Raw genomic sequence first — 12011 nt, forward strand, 5'->3', positions numbered from 1 at the left:
GCCACATGTTCTTATGGGAGAGAGAATATGAGCAGGGAGAGCCCACACTTTCACTGGAAAAGACCCCACAAGACCCCCCAAACCCCACTGCTGGCCACCCTCGTCAAACATTCATCCGAGAGAACCAGATTGCTGCCGCTACTGCTGCTGCTGAAATTAATGGAATCTGGCAGGAAAACCTTTTGTTTTTCCAATCCCGGATTTTGCCAAGCAAACACAAGGATCATGTTGAAAATGGCTGCTGTCGAGGAGCCGGGTTCGTGCGGTGTGGAAGCTCCCAGCGCACCAGCCTCCGCCCAGGAACAGCGCACACTGGGTCCTCTCCAGTTCCGAGATGCTTGGCGATTTTTTTTTTAATGCAAATAAAGCGTTAAACAGGAAACCTTTCAGGATCACTGCCATGGATGAGAACCAAGTGCCAGTTTCCCTTCTTTCCAAGGACAGCGGCTCCAATCCGACATTTTGTGACTTGGAGATGTCGACTGCGGGTTCAGAGGAACCGAGCCAGAGAACCCGGAGAAAGTCCTGTTTGCCTTGCAGAAGGATTTTGTCCCCCAGAGTCCAATTCTTATCGACCTGGCCTGCGGTCTGGTGCCCAAACAGGGGTGGAGGGGGCAGGGGCATGGACAGAGCTGGTCATGGGCGGCATCAGAGGCACGCGTTTCTTTGCCAGGTGAAGAAAAGACCCTTTTCCACACACCCTGAACAGGTCAAAACTGCCATGACCTTCTCCCCCCTCACTCTTCCACCTGGTCTCATCCCACAGGGAGACGGGAAAGGGGATTGGGTTACTGCTGCGGACTTGAAAGGCAGCATTTGTGTCTTTCGGGCAGGGCGGCTGCGGCCTTCACCATACTCTGTCACGATCTGTCCCCATCCCATTGTTTTAGGACAGAACAAGAGGGAATCTGCAGAGGCGCCCCACTGGAGGCTTTTGTTGAAACAGAAACTTTGTGTGGCCTGAAAAGAACTGAATTAAGTAGGGATGTAAACTGAACACACCATTTGTTTTCCATTGGTATCGCTGGAGAGGGGAGAGCCCGGGGAGAGGAACGGGGGGCCCTTGAGGGTCATTTTCTGACACCAATCGGTTCACAAGTGGCTTTGGGCATGCGGTTTCACCTTGAAATCCTCTCTGATGATCCCAGTTCTTACTGGCCACTGCTTTCTCTAAACTCCTAGGGTATGTTGGTCTGAGCTACACAAGTTAATTTTCAATTAAAGGTTGCTTCACACATTGCCTGCTATGGCAGGTCACGTCTTCCCGGTGGGACGGTAAGCTTATGATTGTCCTCCTCCCGTCCAGCCTGGGAACCTCACTGCCTGAGAAGAATAAGATTCCTCGTTCTCGTTCCTATCATTTTAGGGCCTCCGGTATCTTCAGTATTCCAAATGGGATATTGAAATCTTTGTGCAATGAATTAAGGGGGGTGGGGGGGGGCAGACGCAGCCTAATGTGGAAGCCTGCTGCATCTGAAGAGGTCAGGAGGGAAGCAGTGAGCTAGCCCCTGGAGACCTGGGGACACCGGTGGACTGTGGGGGGCTGGGTCCCACTGAGCTCCGTTGGCCCACAAAGCTGGAGGTGTCTGGGACACTGGGGTTCCCTTGTGTACTTGTATTCCTCCCAACGAGACCGTTTGCAACTTGAGGCTGCCTGGCACTGTGTTTGTTAGAAGAATAAATGAGTGGCTCAGGGCCCAGTCCTGTCATGAGATCCGAAGTAACAGAGCCACCTCTGTGACCCAGCTCCTAGCTCCTTGGGAGGCCATTCAATAAACACTCTTTCAATTATGCTAAATTGCATTATTTTAAACTCACTGGGGAAAAACAAAACACACACAACAAGAGCTCTGGAACAAAGGTAGGAGCCCAGAGACACCGGTAGCAGCTGTAAAGCAAAGCAGAGGGTCTGAGGAAGGAATGGTCTAAACAGTCTGCGTTCACTTTAGAGAGACTTCTTGGGAGGGTGCAGGAGGAGGCATTTCACGGATTAGTGATGTAAGAGTGAGAAGGAACGGGCTGCATCTCCCCCAGCACTTCCCTGAAAGTCCACATGGCAAGTGAACACAGGTAGCACATTCCACTGACCAGAGGGCCTGCTATCATGCCTAAGACACAGAAAAACATAGCTTCCAAGTATGTTGTAAACAGCCAGAGTCAGCGAAAGACCATCGGTCTTTGTGGCAGCCAGACCCGGCTTCTAATTCCGGCTCTGTCCCTTGCTAGTATTTGATCTTGAGCAAACCACTTAACCCCTCTGTACCTCAGTATTCAGACTTTGGAAACATGGGTCTGATGTTTTCCTCGAAGGCTGATGCATTCGCAAAATAATTCACGTGGCGACACCCAACACAGTGCCTTGGGTGCTCAGTCAATGGGAGCTGCACTGCACAGAAGAAAACAAACAAAAGTAGCCGGGAAAGGAGCTAAAACATTCTCGTAATTCCCAGACGCTAAGCATGATCCTCGCCTACCTCTCTCTCGGGCAGCCTTTTAAGTTTCCGTGTAATGTTTTCATTAAAATAAGAACAAAAGGTAGACAACAGAGATATTCCCAACAATACAATAAACACAGGCCATATAGAAATAATATAGAAAACAGGCAATGTGGCATCTGGACACCTGGGCTCCAGTTCCAAACTAGTATGACCTTGAACAAGTCACTGAAACTCCCTGGCCTTCAGATTTCCCCGTCTCTGAAGGAGGCAGAGGCGGGGATGTCAGTCGGGGAAGAGAAGGAAAGGAATGTGTTCAGCTAGACGATTCGTAGCCACTGTGAAAATCGTACGCCGCTAGAGCGAGGAGAAGGCGTGCTTGGGCAAACACTCGTTTCACTCAATCTTCCTCGTGAGTTCATTAAAAAATAAATCACTACCAATTGATTTCAAGCTCAAGAAAATGTCTCAGTGAGTGTTCATCTCACTACTACCTGTTCTTTCGTGATCGGGCCCAATACGTGTGGTTTCCACGGCTTTGGAGTTCTGTTGGGGAGCTCTTCAACCCCAGGGCAGTTTCTCTCCCACCCTTTCTTCCTTCCTGGGGTCTACCTCTGATTCACCTGGGCAGCATTCTGAAGAGGAATGAAGAGACAAGGTTTAAAAATAAAATCCCAGCGGACCAGAGGGTCTTGATCACACGTGACTGCCCCCCCCTTCTTCTTTTTTTCTGTGAGTTTCTCAGCCAATCTGATTGATCCCCCAAGTTTCCAGTGGCCAGCCCTCTTCTACCGCGCCTGACATTGGAGAAACACAATGCGCATGCCTGAAGCAGAATCTCTTCGCTAAAAATACCCTACATTCCTGAGTGACTACCAAAGCTCCCTCCTCAAGCCCATGGACAGCCAAGCTAAAAACAGTAACCAGCAGCTTCAAATGGCACCAGTAACAAAGGTAGAGGGGCCCGAAAACAGCATGCTGCTCTTAGCCATCTGCCGTCTTGGCCCGCCCTGGCTCCCCTCTTCCAAACAGCGATGGGCATCTTAGTGCTGCTCGTAGCTGGGCTTCTATGGCAATAGGTAGGTGAGGCTTGGCTGCCTGGTGTACCTACTGGCCCACAGGCTGTCTGGCTCAAGACCTGGTCAGCGTGTAAAAGGAGGTGACAGAGGCAGGGGAAGGTGATCAGAGCAGCTTGTACTGCCTACAAGCAGAAAAAAATCTGGGACTTTAAGCAGTCTTTGGAGGGAACATTCACCTCCTTAACCTGACCAAAAAGCCTTCTATGATAGATGAGGAAGAAAATGCCGGAGGCACTCAAAGCATTCACAATGGCTAAGGCTCGCGTCTTCCAGCTTCCAAAGATCTACTCTAGTCTACTCTTGTCCTGCTAGCACACTCTCACAAGTCACCTTCTCCAGAGAGCTGGCCCAGCCCTCACCCTTGCCATGACCAAGGTGTATATTGTCTGTGTGGCCCAACAGCTTTACCGCAGGAAATAATCCGATGCCTCAAGCATTGTAGGTATCCAATAATGTTTCCTGAATGGATTTAGGACGAAGCTAAACCTTTCCATTCATACTACCTCTATAATCCTGTACCTGAACAATTCTGTTAGCTCGAATCGATCAGTTTTACCTATGACTTGGGACTAGAATCTCCTTGAGGGCACCCATTTACCTTTTCATTGAAATCTAGCCCTGAGAGCTCTCAATATTGTTTGTTGAGATTTCAAGGATTCGCAAACCATCCTATGGGCTCTCGATACACATGTATTCAATGTAGAGGCAAAACATTATAGGATCACTTTTATTTAACTCTAAGTGTGATTTCTAAAAGAACTGAGGTGGATTACATACACAGAGAAGTTAGGAAAGATAAGTGAGGGAAATATAAGGGAAGAAAACAGGATGAGCCCAAAAGTGAATTATAAATAAAATGATGCTCTAAGAGGTACACACTAAGAAATGGACCGTGATTTGATTCTGAATGGTCAAGGAAAGAAGAAAACATGAACAATTATACCAGTTTCAAAGCCCAAAAGTTTTAAAATAAATCCATGAAGGGAGTCCTGTGAATCCAGTGTCACAAGCATACGTCTTGGGTCATAATCCCACCGAAAAGGAAGTGTGAGCGGCTCAGCACAACCCATCCCACTAATGAAAACACAGCTCAGGGTGCATGTCCCCACCAATGTGACACAGACGGAGCTGTATTTCTGGCCAAAGCATGGCAGGTCACTCCAAAAATGTTCGGTCACTCACCAACCTGAACAGTCAGTCAGACATAAAAGTCAGAAGCCGGTGACCATTTCTCTGCATTCTTGTAGGTTTTTACCATTGTGCTCATCTCAATGTCCCCTAGCACTGCCCTAGCATTGCCCTGGCAGGAAACACAAAGAATTTTTGCTGCATTGGGGATCCAGACTGGCATGAAATTCTCCCCAGAGCATGGATCCACATCATAACCTCTCCTTCCCCTGGCCCTGGCCCTGTCCCTTTGGTTCCCAATTAGCAGTTACTCCGCCTAACCCTTTGAAGCTTGAGTCCATTTGGTTCTTAAATTCCTTTCTGGTTTCTTCTCTACCCCTCTGTCTTGACCTCCAGAATTTCAGATCACCTGCCAGCCTACCTAGATTCTGCTGATTTTGCCCTAACTCAGAGAGCATGTGTGTTTGTCTGTGTGTGTGTGTGTGTGTGTGTGTGTGCGCGCGCACGTGTGTGTGCATTCCTGACTCCTATGCTAGCCTCAGCACCCCTCCCCTCAAACCTCAGATTTCTTACCTTTCTAAAACTCTCCTTGTTGCTGACAGACCATCCTTCTCCATGGAATGCTAGTAAATTGGAACCAATAATTTGTTCTACAGATTGAAAAGCATCACAAATTTAACTGAGAATGAGCAATTTCTTTAACCCTAAAACCAGAGAGTCTAACTGGTGCCTATAAGAGCCCCTTGAAGGTTTGAGAGAAGAATTTAAAAAAAAGAAGAAGAAGAAGAAAAAGAAAAAGAAGAAGGAGTAGGAAGAGGAGGAGGGAGGGAGGGAAATAGGACAACAAATGAGACAAGTGGGAGAGAGAAGAAAGAGCAGGGGTACAGTCATCTGCAAAACACTAACTGATGTCAGAGTTGGGTCACCTGAACAAAGGGCCACACAGGGGCTCACGTGCAGCAGAGTCATCCATCCAAATGGGGGAGGGCATCGGGTGACGTTTGGGACCTGCTGTCCCGACGCAGTCCCCAACCATTTGGTAGCAACATCTTATCTGATGTGTTGGACACTTCTGGCACCCCTTACTCAAAAGATGAAGATAGATTTCACATTGACTTGCTCTAAAGGATTTGTGTTTTGAGAATTTATACAGGGCTTTGTGGAAGGCTTTAGGGTTTCCGGAGTTGCTGACACGTCCCACAAACTGGCCTGATGTCCAGGTTAAGGTGGAGGCTTTGCCCAAGTCCGCTGTGGTATAGATGTGCTCCTTTGTCCTGACATGTAGACACTAACACAGCTGAGCACCCTCACTGCCACCACCGTTTGGGACCTTGAGGGCCAAACTATGTTCCATTTATTCATCTTGCTTTTCAGTGACCAGCACACTGCCAGGCCCAGGTGTTCAGTAAACATAAATGGAACAAACCAAAGGATCCCCATATGCCAGCAGCTTCCCTGATGCTCCCGCCTAGAGGAGAGGATGAGCAGATAAAGGGGGCCCAGGGAACAGCAGCCTCAAGGTGACAGGTTCCACCATGTAAGAGAAGGTAGTGACACCAGAGCTTCTCAAAGCTGCCCCATGACACCAGAGTCAGGAAGGGCAGGGACAGAGAACATTCCGAAAATGCCCTATTGTCCAGCCTTGGCCCGGAGGCATGTCACTGGTCAGACAGAGTACTCTAGGTGGGCTCCCGGGACATGCCGTGGCCTGCACTGGGTATGTAGGACACTCGGGGACACTGGGGCATGAAAAGCTAGACGAGGCAAACGGCAACACTAATGACTGCCATTCATCGAGCCCTCGCTAACTGCAGGCACTGAGCCAACGTTCTACCTGTATTATCACTAACCCTCACAACATCACTAGAAGGTAGATGACATCTCCATTTTATGAATTAGGGCCATAAATCTCCTATGTTAGCGGTAGAACCGGGATTCAAAACCGCCTTTCTCAGACCGCAGAGCCCAGGATCCAGGCCACCAACTCATCATCTGCTCTTTCTCTGTGCTGTTCCCAACCCACTCCTGAGCTGGATTTTCTAGACCTCTCTTTTGAGCTTTTATGAATGCCATTTTCCCATTCTGAAAGATCTACCTTCCCTCCGTCGAGGTCCTTCTCATCTGGAATGCCAGCCTGACTCAGCTCTGATCCTTCCTTTTATGGAATACTCTCAAATGTAAATGGTTTCTTTGCGTGGCCTTGTGCCGCTTTATAACTATTCTTAAACGCTTTGCTGCTGGTGGTGGTTGTTATTTACCACGTGTGTTTCCGAGCCCACCTGCAAAACGGGTCTGCAGGCTGCCTGTGGACAAGCATCTTCTCCGTGGTCTGTCGGATCCAGCTCCTGCTGGTGCTGATTGTTAAATCTTTAGGAAGTTTGCAAGCCAGTCGTTAAAGCGCTGGTAGCGTGCAATCAGCCGTGGAGAGAGAGTGTGTGCTCTACGCAAACTGGCAATGCCTATAAATCAGGTTTTTCCCCCAGAAAGTGGGTTGTTAACATTCAGCAGCACACCATTGCTTTCAGCTCTTGCTCCCTACCTCACCTCCTGCTTGGTTTCCAGCACCATAAAATGTGTCCATCCTTCTTTTTTTTTTTTTTTTCAGTTTCTTTCTTTTGAGAAAGAGAGAGAAAAAAAGTAGGGGAAGGGCAGCGAGAGGGAGAAGACAGAATCCTAAGCATGTTCCGCACTGTCGGTACAGAGCCCAACGCAGGGCTCGAGCTCACGAACCGTGTGATCGTGACCTGAGCCAGAACCAAGAGTCAGGCGCTTCACTGAGCGACCCAGGTGCCCCCAAACGTGTCCACCCTTATACTGAGTGCCAGCATGCGATGGAAGCATATAGACGTGGGGCATCATTGGAAGTGTCAGTGACGAGCGACCAGAGGAGAGCAGCAGTCCAGGGGCTTTCCTAGAGTCAGGGAATTACTGAATCCCTAATTAATCGCCCTCAGTCCCACACCGGCCCTTCACCCAACACTTTAAGATCCTAGCACATGCCAGACTCTTTGCAGACATGATCGCACTAAATCCTTTGCCGAGGAGAACTCCGAGGCTGGACGATTTAATACCTTGCCCAAAGTCACTGGGGCGTTATCTGTCAGAACCCACGCTCAACCCTAGGCCTGTAAGACTCCGAAGCTGGGGCCCTCTCCACTTCATCACACTCCCTGGACTGTAGACCCGTGACATCTCAGGTCCTGAGTTCCAGATCCCCCAATGTTTGCTCTTGGCCAAAGGCAGCGGGGCAGGAGCAGCTGTGGGAAGCTGCGGCAGGGGGAGGGGCGGGGGGAGGCAAGCCCCGCCGCGGTGCTCTGGACCCGGGAAGACCAGAGCCTCTCCTGGAAGCCTGCGCCAGCCGCTCTGCTGGTGAGTTACAAGCTTCCAAGGCCCTGACAGCACCCGCATCCACAGCAACCGGACAGCCGCACGGCTTGCTTCCGTGCAGGTGTTTTATGGAGCTGAGAGGGAGGGGAAAATCCCTCTTCAGTCAGCCTGCAGGCACAGGAATAAATAATTAAAGCCAAGGTTTGCCACCCTTGCCGGTGGGTAGAGAGAGTCGCGGCACTGCCACCGGGAACGTCTCTTGCGGAACGGTGCGAACACCCCCGTGGCCGTTCCCTCAGCGATGTGCCCCCACGTGCACCCTCTCAGTGCACCCTCCACACGTGTTCTACTTCCCCCTGGTCTTGCAGGCTGCAAAGACCCGAGAACAGTGGGGGAAACTGAGGCCCGGCAGAGAAACGCCGTCACGTGCACTCCAGGAGGTACAGGGCGGCGTGCGCTCAACAAGGTGGACAGGTCAAGCGGTGCAGCAAACGGTGCAAGGTGGAGCACCAGAGTTGAAAGCAATGGTGTGCTGCTGAATGTTTTAAGAACCAGCTTTCCAGGGAAAGAAAAGGTTCTGATTTGTAGTCATTGCCAGTTTCCGTACAGCACACACTCCCTCTCCACGGCTGATTGCACGCTACCAGCGCTTTAACGACTGGCTTGCAAACTTCCTAAAGATTTAATGATCAGCACCAGCAGGAGCTGGATCCGGCAGCCCACCGAGAAGACGCTTGTCCACAGGGAGCCTGCAGACCAGCTTGGCAGGTGGGCCCCCGGAACACACGTGGTAAATAACAACCACCACCAACAGCGTAGCCCCTACCTGGAGAGAGTTTCAGACTGCACTCGCGTAGCCTACCATGAGGTCACCGTCCACCCAGCCCCACTGCCCACCGGTCCGCAGCCCTGTACCCTCTGGCTTCCCTCTTCCCAACGCATCTGTGTTCTTCTGTGGCTAGACCCTCCTCCGGTGCTCCGCGCCCTATGTCCTCCCCCCTCCTCAGGGACATTGTTCCGTGAGTATCCCCTCTTTTCTCTAATCCTCAGCCTCTTCCTCTCTGCTTCCTCCTTCTCATCACCTTTTGGGCATGCGCTGGCATCTCCCTCTTTCGTGGAACAAATTTCTCTTGACCCTCATCCTGCTCCGTCTCTCTCCTCTCCACAAGGAAACATCCTGAAAGTATCATCTGTTCCCACTGTCTCTGCGTCGTCACCTCCCATTCACCCCCCATCTCCCTACCTTCTAGCTTCTGCCCCGTCACTCCCCTGAAAGCTCAGGAAAAGGCCAGCAACAACTTTCTACAGACATGGCCGTCTCAGAATCCTTACTTTCCTTCCAAGGACCGCAGAGCAAAAAAGCCTAAATAAACACTTGTATGATCAGTGTGGAAAGTGGCAATTCTCCAAGTCTTTCCAGAAGGACTGTTAGTCAAGTTGCAAAGGCCGGTGGGGCTTTTGCTCTGGAAGTCTTTAAATTGGCCGTGAACGGCAGCAGGAAGGATGGCATTCAACTGGGAATGAAATAAATGATGGAATAGTAGCAAGGAGAGGGATTGGAGGTTGGGGGTGGAGGCAGAGAGGGTGCAGGATTGAAGCCTCTGCTCTGGGTATGTGGGACGAGAAAGAAAAAGAGAGTCTCGGTAGAGCAGCAATAAAAATGCCTTTAGAAAACTGTTCTTGGACCTCAGGAGATACTTAAGTGGGTGACTGTGAAGAATGCGGTGTTGGCCCTCTCTCCGTGTCTCCCCCACGGAACCCTGAGTAAATGCCACAAGGCTCACTAAAGCATTAGTATGAACGGATTGAGGGAGAGGGAGCTCCAAGAGAAAAATAAGGGGACAGCTGACATCTGGGTTACACCAGCTACAGCAGGGAGGAATGACAAGTGAATTCAGCAAAAATGTTTTATTTCCACATCTATTGTCAAGTCTAATTATTGGTTGAAATTAGAGGTTCTGCCCTGATCATGGCCATGAATAAATAAAAATATGTTTGAATTTCAGCAGATGTCATTGAATTTCACATATCCTTCCCTTCCCAGAAAGGAAAAGAAAGATCCGGCTAGCCTTTTCAAAGGCTGACATCCACACGTAAGGCACAGAAATTTGTTCTAGAAATGACTCACTTGCCCAACGAAATGAACGCCAAATCAGAATTCCTGAATTTTCTTTCTAGCCACATCGATATTGGAGGCACACTTGGCAAGAAAACACCAGTCTCCGGGAGCAGTTTTCCTCTGCACAGCACACACGCGAAGTGCTCACACAGTCAATCACCTAATAACAGATAGCAAGAGTCCACTCTGGGCCAGGAAGTGCAAGTGCCATTGAAGTCAAATAATGGGTAAGCTGTGGCGCTTCCCTCGAGGAGCTCGTTAGCTAACACCTACCAACATTTGCGAGGCTGTAATTTGGGTGTAACTGTCAATGCTCACGCCCAAGTTAGTGATGAACGAGGACACCACGCTAGGACCTACCCTAAGGTTTAGCTTGACAAGAGCCATGTCCCCGGCCCTGACCCTCCTCCTCCCGCCCTCTGATCCAGCTCTGCTCGCACAGCACCAGCTTGGTCCCTCTGCTGCATTCGCCAGTCCTCACACCTTGACACTGGGCTACTGAGTTCCTGCCTAGTAGTGCGGGTTTCGGCAGCACCGGGAGCAGATCACCGGTTCTGCTGACAAAAATGCTTCCACAGGTTTTCAACTGAACCAGGCTCCCAACTACATCATCAGTGGGACTTTTTCTGTCCTGGGGGCTGTGCCAAATCAACCTCTGCCTGCCCACCCACTCACCAAGAGGCACACTTCCCTGTGGCCAAGTCCTGCTAAGGCTTTTGAAGCAGCAGAATTCGAAAGATTCAAGAACCAGATTCTGAGAAACGACCGTGAGAGGTAATTCAGCCCAGCTTCCTGCCTTCAGCTACATAATTTGGAGTGGGCCTCCCTTTGAAGTGAAAAGGGAAGCATCACCCTCGTCCTGATGATCCTAAGTAGAACAATTAACACACACTTGGACCCGCATCTTAGACGAGAATAGAAATGAAAACAAAACAGATATATCGAGAGGATAAGAACAGTTCTTTGTTTATGCTAACATCTACTGGGCATGTGCTTGGTGCTAGGCCCTGTGCTATATTCTATAATTTAACCCTCATATTGTTACCATAAAGTGGGCACTATGATTCTACCCATTGCACAGATTTGAGAACGGAGATACTGAAAGGTTAAGGCCAAGTCAGAGCCAACGCTTAACCCAGCTGCAGAACCCCTTTACCACTAGTGTTCCTCCACCAGACCTCCTAGATAGGTCTGAAATGCATCTCCGTCCGACCCAAAACTAATTCCATTGTGTCACTCAAGCCAAGGGCTAGTCACCGGAAGCCTGAAATATTTGGACAAACATTCCACGCGCGTGGGCCCTTATCCCCTCCACTTGTCCAGGTCACCGGCCAGGGTTTGTTTGGTCCATCAGCAAGTGGTACTGCCTCGTGCCCTTGGCATTGCGTGCAGGGCTCCAACACCATAAACCTTCTGCCCTGAGTCATGTTCTCATCCCACATCCCACACATCAACTCCCGTGTGCACCGCTCAGGCCAGCTATTTGTCTTTATGTCTATTTAATTGTGCCAATTCGGTCTCCGCCAAGAGGTTTATAAGCTGTACGGGGGCAAAGACCATGTTTCTGCCTTTCTCTCTGTGTATTACGCCCAGACTGCAAACAGGTGATGCTCAATAAATACACACAAAAACGCTGAATCTGCTTACGCCCCCAAATCCCTATGAATTCAGGAGTTGAATAGAAGCATGAGGTAACATCAGGCAGTTATATGGGAGGGAAAAAAAACCCAGACTGGGACGTAAATTGGTATCACGTATTCCCCAAAAGGTGCATTTGAACCTTCTTCCTTTTCACCAAGTCGTCTGAGCAATGTGGACTCATGCTCCCTCACCCCTACCCGTGCCATAAACCCTTCCACCTTCCCAGGAGACAATGTGTTTGGTTGCAAAAATAAAGACCAAGGTCAGTGCAGCTTTGCTCTG

At 49.9% G+C, this 12011-nt stretch overlaps 1 protein-coding gene across 1 annotated transcript in view; it reads right to left on the reverse strand.

The window, feature by feature from the left end:
* Nucleotides 1–2956: 2956 nt before the first annotated feature.
* The window catches only part of RPS6KC1 (ribosomal protein S6 kinase C1), a 321171-nt gene continuing 312116 nt past the window's right edge, over nt 2957–12011 (reverse strand). The window contains exon 16 of the mRNA XM_058700929.1: nt 2957–3070. Within this exon, the coding sequence (XP_058556912.1) occupies nt 2997–3070 (74 nt within the window). The 3' untranslated portion in view covers nt 2957–2996. The remainder of the gene's footprint in view (nt 3071–12011) is intronic.

Source organism: Neofelis nebulosa, chromosome 15 (genome assembly GCF_028018385.1).
Source record: "Neofelis nebulosa isolate mNeoNeb1 chromosome 15, mNeoNeb1.pri, whole genome shotgun sequence".
Lineage (NCBI taxonomy): Eukaryota > Metazoa > Chordata > Mammalia > Carnivora > Felidae > Neofelis > Neofelis nebulosa.